Source organism: Podarcis gaigeae (genome assembly GCF_964106915.1).
Source record: "Podarcis gaigeae genome assembly, chromosome: 8".
NCBI lineage: Eukaryota > Metazoa > Chordata > Lepidosauria > Squamata > Lacertidae > Podarcis > Podarcis gaigeae.
Genome location: NC_139684.1, coordinates 38,342,751 through 38,358,482, shown reverse-complemented (window position 1 = coordinate 38,358,482; position 15,732 = coordinate 38,342,751). Strand labels below are relative to the sequence as shown.

The 15,732-nt window shown below is 42.7% G+C and overlaps 1 protein-coding gene across 10 annotated transcripts in view; it reads left to right on the top strand.

Annotated features, from left to right (window-relative positions):
* FTO (FTO alpha-ketoglutarate dependent dioxygenase) overlaps positions 1-15,732 on the top strand; it is a 266,874-nt gene that overhangs the window by 28,084 nt on the left and 223,058 nt on the right. For all 10 annotated transcript variants that reach the window (XR_014567516.1, XM_083752970.1, XM_083752969.1 and 7 more), the window contains exon 2: positions 14,882-14,959. Coding sequence is in view for 9 of the 10 variants with exons in the window: in XM_083752970.1 (XP_083609096.1) it covers positions 14,882-14,959 (78 nt within the window). In the remaining variant the exon portion in view is untranslated. The remainder of the gene's footprint in view (positions 1-14,881; positions 14,960-15,732) is intronic.

The window sequence follows — 15,732 nt, the reverse complement described above, 5'->3', positions numbered from 1 at the left end:
CCTCGAAAGTCATCAAGTCCAACCCTGCTGACATTGTAGGAAACACACTACTGCAGCGTCCTTGTTAGGAGGCCAGTGAACCTCTGCTTTAAAATGTCATTGCCTTTGCATTCTTAAGGCAGCTGTGGTCCCAGGGCTGCATTTGCCCATGGCTGACCGTGTTTGTGTGTGGAAGTAGAATGCCAATTGTGGGTGTGGCAGCTCCATAATCTCACATGCATTTTCTTCCCCTATCTCTCTCACACACAAACACGCACCACAAACCACACACGTACTGGACAAATACACATGTACGACACAAACACATAGCCTCCACCTCCTGAGCTGATCTGAGCAGAAGAGGATGAGTGGGGAAGGAATGAGAACTCCCGTCCTCAACCAACAGGGATGCAAATTGCCTTCTCACTGATTATAAGGGTGCTGGGCATGGCATGGGCTACAGGTTTAAATGTCATAGCCTCTACTTCAATTATTCATTATGACCACGGATAAAATTGGGATGTCTTGTGAGGACAGAAAAATTTGCTTCGGCGGCAGCATCAGTTGCCCAAGCTGGGGGTGCGACACCCCTGCCTTCAGGGAATGGGTGAGTTTGAAACACAGGAAGCTGCCTTATGTTGAGTCAGACTTGTTCAGTATAGCTCACTGTTCTGTGTAGACACTGACCGGCAGCAGCTGTCAGTGGCTTTAGACAGAGCTATTTCATGGCCCTACCTGGAAATGAACCTTGGGATTGAAAGTGGGACCTTTTGCCTGGAAAGCAAGGACTGTACTTCTGAGTTAAAGTTAAAGATTGATTTCCTCCAGTTGGTGTTGGATGCCTTCTGGAGTTTTAGGTTTGGCTTCTAAAATAATATTTGCCAGCTGTGCAAGGAACGGTAGCACTTTGGGTCTTGCTGTTGCATCAGGGCATGTCCACCTTGGGTCCACCTTCAGAGTTCAAGAGTTGTTTAAGATTCACCGCTTCTTAACTTGAAGTATATAATTAAAACGGCAGTGGTTAATGTTTCTTCCTCTTCCCCAAAGCCATTGACGTGAAAAGGATCTGTTCATTTTGTTCCTTTCTGGGATATTTTAAGTGTCCTAGAAAAGGGATGGACACCCTACCCTGTGCTCAGAATGGACCTTTCTCCTTAGATCCCCCCCTCCCATTCCAATCCTTCTTATTGCTCAGGCATTTTGAGAGCTCAAGCATTTTGGAAAATGATTGTTGAAGCAACATCATCCATTACTTTTGTCAACATATCTTTGGATACTGGGTGGGGTTTTTTGGTCATCTTAATTTTATACCAGATTTAGTCCCCAGAATGAAACCTGATGTAGTATTAAATGCTCTAGTGATTACTATACTTCAGGGATGGGGAACCGATGACTCTCCAGATGTTGGACTCTTACTCCCTTTATACCCACCCACCCAGCATGACCAATGATCAAGGCTGATGGGAGTTGTAGTCCAGCAACATCTGGAGGATCACTGATGGCTCATCCTTGCTGTTCTGGTTCTGATACCAACTGGCTTAAGGCCATTCTTTGAGGTTCATGCCTAAGGGCAGATTTGAAACTAGGTCCCCCCAGCCTTAGTCCAACCCTCTAACCATTACTCTCTTGTCCCTCTTTATGACTTAGTTATTACTGTATTGCATTTATGACCCATCTTCCCTCTAATGAGCTTAAGGTGGGATACATGGTTCTTCCTCTTCCCCCTTTTATCTTCCCAACAACCTGACAAGGTAGGTTTACTTTGGCCACTGAACACATCAACCTGCAATAAATCAAGTCAAGTTGCTTTGAGATTTTTTTCCTACTTAATATATTTATTAATAAAGTAATGCATAAATAAAATCAGTGAGGGGAGGGGGGAAATGTGGAGCAAGAGACTTGTCTGTTGAGAACACCAAACACATAGTTTGCATTGTTTTATTTTCACACTCCCCCTTCCTCACCCAAAATTCATTTCATTCGTTCTTCTGAATGAAAAATTGGGCACGCATACCCTCCATCATTACTCCAATGAAAATAGGGACATTTCTCTCTCCCCTGCCCAGCTGACCCTCCTTGACTCCCCCATTTTTGTGCCCCCTACCCCCTGCAGAATATTTCTTATCAGAAGAAGGGTGAGTGCCACCACAATTACATGGCAGCACACACGCCCTCCACCGCATTGAAAAAAAACCATTAATCCCGATATTATTTTATTTTATTCATTGGTAGATTTACAAAAAGAAAAACACACACCAATAAATAAATTTCCGAAAGGGGCAAGATTAGATGCAGATGCACAAAGCTTTTTATTTTTTAAAATCAGGACACCTTGCTCTCCACTCCCACTTTCTTCCCACCCAGGGCTGCCCTGCCCTCTACCTGCCCTCAAAGCTGGCACATCACGTGGAGCGGGGCCTCGGCAGCGGCAGCCTCTCCTCCTCCTCCTCACCCATTTTCCAGCAGCCACCATGAGCTGCCGCAGGGAGGAGGCTGGCAGCAGTGGCCATGGAGAGGTAGCAGGATGCTCCTTCACAGCTGCTGCCATTGCTTGGGACAAGTGCTGGCTCATATTCTGGGATCAATCAGAAGCCAGGATGGCTTTCAGAATTACAGGTCTGTCCCTGGAAAATCGGGACACTTGGATGGTCTGGGCACTATGTTTGGCCTGTGGGCTCTGGGTACAACAGCAGAAGTTGGGAGCTGGGATTGGAGTGATGGTCATTGAAAATAATTAGTTGTTTTGTACAGGGTTTGTAGGCCCCTAAACATCTCAAATGAAAGTTGTGACCTTCTAATTCAAGCTTTTGGTGGACAGGGGTCGGGCAAGATGGAACTTAATCTCTGTGCCAAATTAATTGTATACATTATTATTATTATTGCTAAGAAGATAACAATTGATCTTCACATAGCATGCAAACCAAGTAAACTTGCATTAGCTTTTTTGGGTACAGGTGATGAGGAAATTAGAAATGGTTGGAATCATTATCCAGCCACCACAGATATTGTCCATGTACTTTCAAGCATTCCTTAGCCATAAGGACTAGAAAGCTTTTAAAACAGTAAAACTGAGGTTTTCAGCAATGTGAATTCTGCAACTGGTTCCACCTTCTACAAGATTCCAGTGGAATCTTGACGCACATCATTTTGGGTTTAATCAGTGCAATGAGGAGTTTTGTGCTCAATTTATCTACTCTGAGCCCTTGTGATAGGACAGTCTATGAATCAAATAGATAAGATCTGCTCTCAAAAATGAAACAAAATGTCTGAAAATGAAAGTATTTTTATTTTTCAAGATGATATCTTCGTTTTCCGTCCCCTTAATCCATTACTGGGATCAATGGGCCAAAGAAAGCAATAATGTCTAAGTTGTTTTGTGACAACAAAGGTATTCTTCAAGCAAGTTACTGTTGATGAAGAAGAGTGATTTCTTTGTTTTGTGGAATGTGTCTCTGTTTGGCCTCTGTAGCACATGCTTTGCGGCTCTCTAACGATTGCATAATAGATCAATGGCCCATTGTCCTCTTGCCTTCTGTAGAACTCTGCTGTTACTCTTTTTGGAATATTTGACTGAAGGAACTTGTAGGAACAACGAAGGGGGAAATCCTCCCCCAAAATTTGCTTTTGCAACAGAAAGTAGATGCCAAGCATTTAAAACTGCTCTTTATGTGACTGTGCAGTGTTCATTAAAACCTCCCTGGTACAAATGCAGTGCTTTAGTTGAAAAATGTATTTTCTTTATTAAAATAATCATAACCCATCTGTTTTGCGCAGGAGAATTCTGCAAGGTTAAAAAAAACAGAGTACATATATATATATTAAAACAATTAAAACCTAGAGCACAAAAAAAATCTTTTAATAACATGGAGGATAAGGCTATCAGTGACTGCTAGCCATGATGGCTATGCTCTGCCTCCATGGTCAGAGGCAGCAATGCTTCTGAATACCAGTTGCTGGGAATTCCAGGAGTGGAGAGTGCTCTTGTGCTTGGGTCATGGTGGTTTGTTTCCCACATGCATCTGATTTTCCACGGTGAGAACAGAATGCTGGACTAGATGAGCCATTGGCCCGATTCATGAGGCTCTTCTTATGTTCTTAGCCAGTTAATCAATTTAAATAGTAGTAAACAAAAAAACAGAAGCAAACAGAATTCCATGGAAAAGCAGTCATGGAAGTGCATGCTTAGTGGCTCTCAGTTGCTCTCTAGAACCCCACAGATTTCACTGGGTTTTGAAAACGTAATGGAGAGAGGCAATGAAACCTGCCTGGGTGGATTTCCAAAGTGTTGGTGCCATTACTGAGAAAGCTGTATGGTGGGTAACTCTCTCCATTCATGAAACAGTGGGGGTACCCAAAGGAGTACCCCCACTTAAGCTCTCCAGGGAGAATCTTAAAACTTATGTGGCTTTATATGGGACAAAACAAGCTTTTAATGAATGGTTCTCAAACTCAACCCTTTTTTCGTGGACCACATGAAAATTGCTGGCAGGTCTTTTGGGTGACTTAATCCTGTTTGTTCTACAAATCATGAGGAGAGAAGGTAGAAAGCTTTCACTTTCCCGCTCACATAAATGACGGTTGTCCAAGTTTGGATGTCACCGGGGGATGGAGGATAGCTCAGTCCTCAAGGCCCACAGTTGCTCATTTTCATAATGGCTTCCTGTACCTGAATGAGGCCTTTCTGTGCCCCACACACAGAAAGTAAATAGACACTGGAGTCTCCTTGAGAAGACAAAAAGAAGAAGAAGACGGGAGGAAAACATAGAGGAATAAATAATAAATGGTCCGCCTTACTCTTTTTGTCAAACTGTGAAGTTATCTACACAGATCTAGATTTGTGACATCTCTCAATCTAACCTCACGGTGGAAGCGTAAACTGGGGAGATTTCACATTTTGCTTCATAGTGAAAAATGTCAAGAGGTAGCCATTTTGTAACCGCCTGTGAAGATGTTCAAATTCGATGTAATGGGCATGACAGCTACAGTATGTGGAAATTTAATGCTCTGGCTACTTATTGATCTTCTCTTTAGCCGATGGTGTGGGCCCAAGCCTGAGCACTTAGCACCTGGCCTTGGTGCTAATGTAAGATCTTTAGAGCGGTCATCAAGGACAACTTTGCAAAACTGCACTCTGACAATTAGGGGGCTTTTAAAATGCGCAAAGAATTTACAGAACATCATTTTTTTATGGTATCAGTGCTATCTTTAGGAATGTTTTAAGCCTCTTTTTTAAGAGATAGATTCTATTTTAAACCATTTAATGGTCGTTTTGTCTTTGAGGATATCTTTCTCCTTTCGCTGTTCTCTGTGCTGTATAATAAATACTGTGCATTAAATAACAGTTTGGACTACAACTAAGTGTTTACAGGGATCTGAAAAGCCAGGGATTAAGAATGTAGACTATTTATCCATCTAGTCCAGTTTTTCCCCAAGTTGGGCCCTCCAGATATTTTGGACTACAACTCCCATCAGCCCCAGCCAACGTACCTGAATTAAAAGCGTGACTAGATATCTAGCTACCAAGGACTTATTGGAGTGCTTGGTCAAAAAAAGGGTGTGTGGGGAGATAAAAGATAAAAGAAGATCTTTAATGCAGCACATAGCTAAAACTATGGAACTTGCTCCCACAGGAGATAGTGATGGCTACCAACCTAGACGGCTTTAAATGAGGACTAGACAAATTCATGCAGGAGAGGGCTGTTGATGGCTACTAGCCATGATGGCTATGCTCTGCCTTCACACTCGCTGGAAACCACAGGAGGGGAGAGTGCTCTTTTGCTAAAATCCTGCTTGCGAGTTTCTCGCAAGCATCTTGGTTGGCCCCCGGGAGAATGAAATTCAGGACTAGATGGGCCATTGGCCTGATCCAGCAGGTTCTGCTTATGTTCTGATGTTCAGTGGCAGGGCTTTGGGGATGTCAGGTACTAATGCTGGCCCTGGCTGGATTAAGGCATACATAAATTACTTGGTAATAATACTGTGGTGGCGGCTATCTTTCAGTAGTTTTGGTTTCCATTAGTTTCTTTGCCTTGTTTCTCTCCGCCACCCCACCCTGCCCCCTTGCAGGGGCTTCTTGTTTCCATTTCAGTGCAAGATTGGAAGCAGGCTCCTGTTTTCAATTGTCTCTACCTCTGAACTCTAACTGTCAGTGGAGGCACTGTTTAGAATAGTCTTACATTAGTGTAAGGACTCATCACACTTTTTTCGTTGCCAAAAGTCAACTTTCTTTGAGCATTAATCTTTTAGCCTGGCTCCATCTCTGTAATAATTTCAGTATGTCAGAATTGATTTGACAGAAGGCTATCGGCACATAGTATTTCCACCCCCTCCAACTCTAAGCTATGTTGCTTCAGAGTGAGATTTCTCTCTCTCTCCTTCCAAAGGATGAACTTTCTCTTCCATGTGCCAAACAGACTGGTGTGCCAATTAGAATTTGCGAACTTTCTGGATGATTTATGACGATAGCTGAAGTTGTTTGGTGTGCATCCCTTATTCCATTTTTGAGGAAGAGGTGTGGGGGGGGGATACTGTGGACAGAATGAAGTGCCTAATGGAGAGATTAGGTTATATAATTCTCTAAATTATATAATTTGATTTAAATATTTAACATTTTTTTTAAAAAAACTACTTGGTTGAAAGAAACCTCTAAGCAGTAATTACAATATTTGGCATAGAGGATGTGTAAGTCATAAAGGAACCAACTCCCAACCCCGATTGACAATCACATAGAAATTTAACGAGGTTGTTCGTAAGGACTTTCCATTCTAAGCATAGTACTTTAGTACATAGAGGTCTTCTCTGCCTTTTTCATTTTATTCCTTGACACAATTCCAAGATAATGTGGTATAGTGGTTGGGAGTATCAGACTAGGGCCAAGAGAGACAGGGTCAAATTTCCACTCTTCCATGAAGCATACTGGGTGGCCCCGGGTCAGTTGGCTTCTATCAGCCAAAACCTACCTCACATGGTTGTTGTGAGACCCTGTTGCAGGTGCCCCTACCTTCAGAGGTTAGGCAGGTGGCCACCTTAAACATAGACTTTTCTGTGGTGCCTAGGTTGTAAAGTACAATAATCTTTTCTTTTTTGTTCCATTAAATCTGTTAAGTCAACATTAGTTAGTTTCATAAGAGGACTGCTTTAAGGATGGGGGGAGATGACCAGCCTAGCAAGGCTTGTTGCCATAGTTACCCATAGTCACTTCCCCACACACTCCTTTTGCTTTTGGTTTGCTACCTTAGGTGTGTGTGTGGAAAAGTGTGAGAAAGGCGGAGGCTGGAGAGAGAGAGATACTGGGGGTAGGGGTGGTGATTGGCTAGGGCCACCAGTTTCTGATCTTGGAAGATAGATGATGCTGTCAAGGCGTTCATGGTCCTGCCAGTAGTTTAATTTTATAGGGTATCCTTTGGCAGGGCAAGAGGTCATGTGCCCACCAAAGAGAGGCCATATTTGAATGGTTTATCATTTGTTAGCTTCCTACTATAATTACTTTGATGGTTAAATCAAACGTGACAAATCTAACACTTGGCTAGACAAGGAGATTGGCTATTCCATTTCATTAATGGCTACTGTTATGTGCCAGGTTTTGCGTGTATGTGTGTTTAAAATAACATCTCTTTTGGATATATTTTTTTTAATGGCAATTAGGGGGACTTTCAGCATTGCGGAGGCAAGGGTCTGTGAAAGTATGCTTCTAATGAAGACCATTTTTCACATGTAGCAGAGCTGTTTCTATGCATATATTAATTCTTTGCACAGTTACGTAGGGCAAGCAAATTGTGCATATATGCATGATTAGAAGTTTTCTTTCTCTCTGTGTATCTCAGTGGAAACCAGAAAGTGGGCCAGCTGATTTATGAGGTGAGGAATTGAAATAGGGGAAGCAAATCTATTCTATCCCTGGATAGAAAGAAAGCATGTTATGCAGTTGGTAGATGGTTGCTCCACTATAAATGCTGATGCTTTAGATTTCTTAGAAAGATGGCCACCAAATGATAGGAATGTGCTTTTTGTACTAACTGTGCTAGATTTTGCTCATCTTTGTACCTTGAAATGTGTATAACAGCAGATTCATTCCTGTTCTTTACCCTTTGCTTCCATAGGCATGGCAGACTTTCCTCCATATTTGATCTGTTGGTTGTGCTAGACATGCAGCTAGCTCTGAAGGGGGGTGGTAGAGATTGGTGTAATGTCTGCTGACATCCCAAATGTTCTGATGCTTCCCTAAAGCAGTGGCATTCTTGTATGCATGCATGCTTCAGAGCATAGAGGTACTTGGGAAGTTCTCTCCCAAGTGAAAAGTTCTGAGTTCCCCAAACAGTTTTAGTTTCAGATCCTTTCTGGTTTCTTATGGGCTGCAACCTGGGGAGAGTTCTGAGGGCCAGATAGAGAGGTCTGAAGGGCTGCATGTGACCCCTGGGTCTGAGGTTCTTCACCTATTAAATAGAAAATATTGGAAGAGAGGGTCCAATGGTTTGACTTGCTATAAAGCAGGGGTCAGCAAACTTTTTCAGCAGGGGGCTGGTCCACTGACCCTCAGACCTTGTGGGGAGCCGGACTATATTTTTTGGGGGGAAATGAACAAATTCCTATGCCCCACAAATAACCCAGAGATGCATTTTAAATAAAAGCACACATTCTACTCATGTAAAAACACGCTGATTCCTGGACTGTCTGTGGGCTGGATTTAGAAGGCGATTGGGCCAGATCCAGCCCCCGGGCCTTAGTATGCCTACCCATGTTATGAAGCATTTCCTTCATGCATTTGTGTTAGAGAATGTGCTTCAGAACTACCCCCCAAACCCTCCCAAGCTGGAAGATTTCTTTTTAAATAAGTTTGAACTAAAAACAGGTTAGCAACTTGCATTTATAGCCCGTTGTAACAAGAGTCAATCAGTGATGTACTTAGCCTGCAAGCTTCAGTGAATCTCAATATGCAGAATAGTTATTCCGCTATTAGCATGATTGACTTTCCATCAGACAAGCCGGTGCAAGTACATTTTCAATAGTTACTGAACAGAGAGGGTAAACTAGGAGGACACAAAGTACACACACTGCAATAACATCAAACATAAGCTGAAAAATTACACATGAAGTTCATTACCGTAATAGGTAGCTGTGCCAAGAAGCCATCACGGCAGAATGCGAGCTTGTTACCATTTGGGAACTCTCTGGTGTGAAGATAAATAAAATGTGAGTGCCACGTCTCCTTCTAAAAATATTTGCTTAATATTCATCGGATTCTACAGTCGCTTCACCTTGTAATCAACCGTGGAGACTGTGATTTGGTAACAATATACCTGTAGTTTTGGATTGTGTGGACTGCAGAGAAGCAGGGAAAGGTGCTCAATGATTTAGGATTGTGGCCATACTTCATTTAAGCTGTGTGTGTGTGTGTGTGTGTGTGTGTGTGTGTGTATTCATTCATTCATTCATTCATTCAAGGTGTATATGCTGTTGAAAACTGCTTTAGGGTTATTATTTTGGGCTGGAGTGTGTCTCTCAGTCTGTGTCCTGGAACACATTGCTTCTATGCTACTTGGCAATTTATGTAGATTTCATTCTATGCAGATTGCTTGAGAAGCATCTGACACAGTTCATACCTGCTTGGATCTGTGGCCCTCCAGATGCTGATGGACTCCAACTCCCATCATCCTCATCCAGCTTGTCCAGTGGTCAGGAATGATGGAAGTGGTGGTCCACCCCGGCCAAATGGCTCTGACTCCCTGTGAGTATGGACAGGGATGATAGGAGTTGTAGTTCAAGATATCTGGAGAACGCAAGGCTGGGGAAGGGTGGTCTAATGGGAGAGAGATCCTAGCAGGAAGAAGTTATGTTTTCCCTCACTGTGGTTTCTCTGCCAAACATTTTCATCTTAGATCAGACTTCACTAATGTGATGCCCCGAAACAATTGTGCCAGTTGGGGCTGATGGGAGTAGTAGAATACCAAAATATGGAGGGCCATAGCTTCTTCACTCCAGCTTTAGATTGTTAGCCCCACTGCTAGCTTCTGCTCCTCTGAGGTTATCCCAGTTTCCAGGTCTGCAAGTGCGACCAGTTCGCCTACAGGCCAAATGTTCTCCACACCTGAGTTAGATGTAACAGCATAAAGCAGCTTCTTCCTAGCAATCTTGCTTTGTATATACCTGACAACAAACTGCCACTGGCTTCTTCCTGGAGAAGGATTTTGCAGAACCTAAACCATTTACTTGTATTATTTATCCTTTAAAATGTGTGTGCTAATACTGAGATGGGCCAAGACATTGCTCCAAGTCTTGCAGCAGCCTTATTGGCTTTCTATTATAGCTGTGTTTGCACAGGTGAAGCAAGTGTTCATCCATTTCAAATGTTGGCAAACAGATTCTGGTGCATTTCACATCTGTGTTGTGTAGTCTTGACATTTCAGAGGGGGTGTGGAGAGGAAGGAACAACACATTCTGTTGCCAGCAGTGTTTCTAGTCTACGAGTGAAATGCAAGCACATCACTAGACTCACCCCATGGCAGTTTTTCCTGAGCAAAGCTTGACGTTGCCTATTCACCCTGTCTTAATGTCTGTTGGCTGTATTTCAGCAAGTTGGGATTAATACATGTTTTTGTTTGCTGTGCTTCCATCTAGATCAGGTGTGGGGAACTTGTGGCTTTCCAGAAGTTGCTGGGCTATAACTCTCAGCATCCCTCACCCAAGATCTGCATGGTGATTTGAGTCTCTTATTTCAAGCACCTGGGCAAAGGAATTTGCCTCTTCTTGCAGTGCCTGTTTTTCCTGATTGAGAATGTAAGAAGAAGCATGCGTTAGCTGAACTACCCAGTGGAGGGGATCTGCAGAAGTCCAAGGATGAATACCTGACATCTTCAGCTAGGGTTGGGGGAAGATTCCCTCACACCCAGCCCAACACCTGAGATTGATGTTGCTAGTCATTGTAGGTCAGAGGTGGAGAAGCGGTGGCCCTCCAGGTGGTGCTGGATTCCCAACATGGAAGACCAATGATGATGGCAGTTGCAGTCTAGCAACATCCCCCTGTCCATGCATTTAACCTCCATAAATTTCCCCATACCTCCTTTTTAAATCATCTAATCCTGGGGCCACTACCACATCTTGTGGGAACAAATTGCATAAGTTAACTATGCATTGTGTGAACAAGTCTTTTTTTCCCTTGCGGATACCATTGTGGGCTTTGTTCTGAGAGAACAACTCATAGAGTTAGACGGGATGAAGAGACCATCAAGTGCACACACAGGACCGAACATACATATACACCAGCTTGTCTTCTGGTTGCCACACCCTCACTTCTTCGGTAGTAACTCCTTGTGTGCTCCCAGATGTGTTTAAAACACATATTTAGCCCATTACTCATGTTCCCTCAATGCCTGCACAGAACTGGTCTGTTCATGTCTCCTTGGAGGTGGAGGAAGTTGCCACTTCTACAAGCTTTTTACTTACCTGTTGAGGTTGCTGTAAACACAACACACTTTCAAGCACCGGCTCAGCCAGTTGGCAAAGATACTCCCCCCCCCATCCCTCTTCTTTCCCCTTTATTCCCAACCCCCGCTTTTCATTTTGTTTTGGAGGAATTTGCAAGTAACTTGATGTATTTGACACGTGTGTGACAGCTCCGTGTATATGAGAAGAGATGTGTGTTATACCACCCAGCTGTGTGTGTATTTGTCTGCACATCAAGCAGGAGAGCATTCACTTAGTCAGATCTGACAATCAAATGTGAGCTGATACTACCTCCACTCCAGAGTGCATTTTAATGCTGTGTGCTTTTGCCAAGAGCTTAACATTTGACAAAGAAATTGTCAGTATATATATATTGCTACCCCATGCGTTTGAATTATTTTCTCTACCAGCTCAACATCCTTTTATTGTTCAAACATGAGAATAAGCCTTTTTTTTAAAAAAAAAAAAGAAGTTTTGGTGAACTCTGCTTGGGGCTTAGCAAAACCAGACTTATCATTTCAGTGTGTTTAATGCCATAAATAATGTTAATATAGCTACATTGACTGTGTCTACATGCAAACATCCAAGTGTGCAAGTATAAATATAGATTTCTAAACTGCAGTACTTTTCAAAACTAACACACACAGAGAGTGCTTTTTCTTGGGGGTACGCATACCCCTAAATATTTTGTGAATCCCAAGTTTGGCCTCATTGAGGGGCAGTATATGAAATCTCAGAATGCACTAATGTGTTGCCTGCCAGCTTAATCTAAAGTTACATTCCGCTTGGTTTCACCAGCAACTCCATGTCACTTTCATAATGTGTCCCCAAAGAAGTCTGTAAACTCAGCGAGATCAGGCTACATGTCTGTTTTATAAATTTTAATGCTGTGGTTGTCAGTCCACTTAGAATCAGTGAGCTGCAGTTAAGCGAGCGTTGGATGGATTAGTCAACACTACCTGGTTGTGGTTCAGAAAGACTGACTGTTCTGTTAAATGTGCTGGCATGCATTGGTTTTGAAAAAAATGTGGTGGGAGGCTGTGCGAACTCACTCTTCCTAGAACTCTGAATGACCACAAGGGCCCAACCTCCAGTATCCATAGTGGCAGTAAAGCAGAGAAAAACCAATGTTATTGCAACTAATTGCATCTAGGTGGCTGCTCCCAGACTTTGGAACTCCCTTCCTAAAGAATTTAACCTGGCTCCCTCCTCATCGTCCTTCTGCTGGCAGATGATTACTTTTTAGTTCTAACAGGCTTTTGGGAACTGGCTGTCTTTAAGGAAAGGGCTGGGGCTGTGTTTCATTTTGATTGTAAGGCTCTGGTGGTTGTTTTTGTTTGTTGTTTATTGAATTTATATACCGCCCTATACCCGGAGGTCTCAGGGTGGTTCACAGAAGAGATCAACATTAAAACCACAATATATATATAATCAAAATAAAAACAACAATCCAATAACACCCCCCCAAAAGAGCCACATTTTAAAAGGGCATAGGGTGTCCCCCCCATTTTAAATATCATCATCGTCATCATCATTTTAAGGCAAATTGTGTTCTGAGCGCACTGCACAACAATTCATTCTGGGACTATCTCCACTACAGATTTAGAATGCAATCCTGTGCACGTTTACCTGTGAGTTAGCCCCACTGAATACAGTGGTGCTTTCTTCCCAGTAAATATGCATAGGCTAGTGTTGCCAATCATTATGCCCTTTGCTCAGGGATCTCTGGAAACTCTGTCATTCTATGAAAAGGACTGTGGAGCTCCTAAGAAAATACTCAGCACCCTTGCAAAACTGTAATTCCCTGTTGTTGTTTTTAGAAAAGCTGTGATAGATAAATTGATATGGAAACGATACACGTTTGTACTACAGAGATGTCTTAGAATGTTTCATGTTATTTTAAGACTGAAGGATGCATTTAACTCTGTTTCTATTTTGATGGCTTCATTTAAATTAGTCTTGTATTACATACCTGCAAACAAATCAGAGTACTCAATAAAGACCAGACATAGGCTAACCTTTGCTTAAACTCTGTGCAAGCAAATCAGGATGCGTGCTCAATGCACTCTGTGTTGCTAGTCCTCATCTTGTTATTTTCTTACTCAATTTTCCCCATTCTTTCATAGAAGAATTTACATTGTTCCAGTCAGGTTTTAGTAATTTACCAAGTTAAAACAAAGTCTGATTGGGACATGCAATGCAAAAGCTAAATTTCCTTTGAGCATATAATTCTTGATCCACATGAGGCAAAGACCAATTTGATTAGAGCGGGTTAATGATCATGGTTTTTGGGTGACATCCCCTCCCGCTCTGGTAGACAGAGCTGGTGGAGGATATGTAGGAAATGTGGATAGGGCAACACCAGGGTTTTCTGAGCTAATGACTCAACCTGAGAAATGCCATTTCCATAAGTACTGTAAAACTTAAAAATCCATTAGTCTTGTAACGTGATGCGGAAAATAACGATAAGCAAAGGAATGTAAAACAAAACCATAGATGTAAGCTGGGAAGAATTGGGTTGGATCCTTCGTCATAAACAGGAGCTTTTGTTTTTGCTTTCATTTACTCTTTTGCATAACAAGAGATTAGCCTCAGTCACCCAAGTTGCAACCAAGGGTCTTTAAACACAACACACACTGAGGCTTCAGTATTACTGTACTATACATGCTCAGCTAGAAGCAAACTCTATAGAACACAAGGGAGATTACTTCCAAGTAAACTTTCACAGGGTTGCATTGCAAGGCCTCCTTATAAGATATTTCACTGTCCAGTCCTGTGCACATTAGCTCAGAAGCAAGGCCCACATTTTGATGAGGCTTACTCCCAAGCCAGTATGTTTAGGATTGTGGTCTTAACATTTTACCCCTTCCCTCTTTTTTTGTCCCTGTGGAGTCACCAAGTAGGCTGTTTTAAGTGGCAATTGGAAGTAGAAGTGGAGTTTACAAAGTCTGATTCTGACTCCCTTCTCTTTCCCCAGTAAGAGGTGGTTGAACAATACCAGGAGTTACTTCTGATGTACCAAGATGGATGGGAACAGGGCAGGTGGGCATGGTCAATCATCTTTCAAGGTCCTACATCCCAGCAGGAGATACAGTGATAAGAGCCCTCTGAGCCTGTTCTTCCTCTACAAGTTCTTTGTCTAACTCTTATTTTGGCATATAGATGACAGTAGTGGTGAGAAGGAGGAGCAGTAGATGCTGCTGTTTTCTCAGTGGCTTCCTACGTGGCCAGCAAGCAGATGGTAGCATTTATGGGGGGAAAGGAGCAGCTGGTGACAATGGTGGTGAGGAGGTAGACTCACTAAAGAAGGTGTGGCATGGAGGGTTTCTTGCCAAACAGCCCTCCAAAACGTGAATCCAGTGTTGGACAGCAGTGCATTAGTTCTAACACCTAGCAAGCCTATGACTTAAACCAACCAACCAACCCAAAACTCAATGTAAATTATCTTTTTTTGCCTCTCTAGAAACGGAAACTCCTTGATGAACTTGGAGAGAGCTGGCTTCCATATTTGACACCAAAGGATGATGGCTTCCATCAACTGGTAATAGTTCAAAAGATTTGTGTTCTATATACCGGGAAATATTCCTTTACTACTTGAAATTGTTTGTTATTTTTACTCTTGAATTCCTTAGTTCATTGCTTAGAGAAGACAAAATTACTGAGGAAAAGCTGGCATGAATGTGCTGGTTCTGAGTCGTACCCAGTGAGGATGAGGAGGAGAAGGAGGAGGAGGAGGAGGAGGAGGAGGAGCATGCTACCACCATTCTTTCTCTGAAATTGCACAGCTTCATGTGAGCGTAGGCTGTGTTCTAGAGTACACAGATTCAGTTCCTAGAGAACGATGACAAGGCCCTAAAGACTTTATCCATGACACTTGCAAAGGTCAGGCTTCCTGACACTTAGTTTTCTGTTTCTGTGGTCTCTCTCTCTCTTTGTGTGTGTGTGTGTGCGTGCTTTCACCATGTCAACTGCTCTTTGTGGGCCTTACTTGCTGGCCTCTTCAAGTATTGTGGTAAGTATGTCATGTTTGCTTCTGTTATCTGCTCAGGAGATGCCCTATTATATGGATTATATGGGTTGATCTGTGTGTGTGTGTTGGAGGTGGAACATATTTCAGAAGTGTGTGGTTTGAGTTTGATAACCCTTTGGCCCTCCCGGCCGTGCGGTTCTGTGACTCTTATGCAGAAAAAAGAAAATCCAGCCTGAAAATGATACGCACAAGTATAATCCAAAGTGGTATAGAGAAGGATTGTTATTAAAGAAACGGAAGAATATGCTAAAGTCCCTCTTCGACAATACCCCAGTCAAATGAGA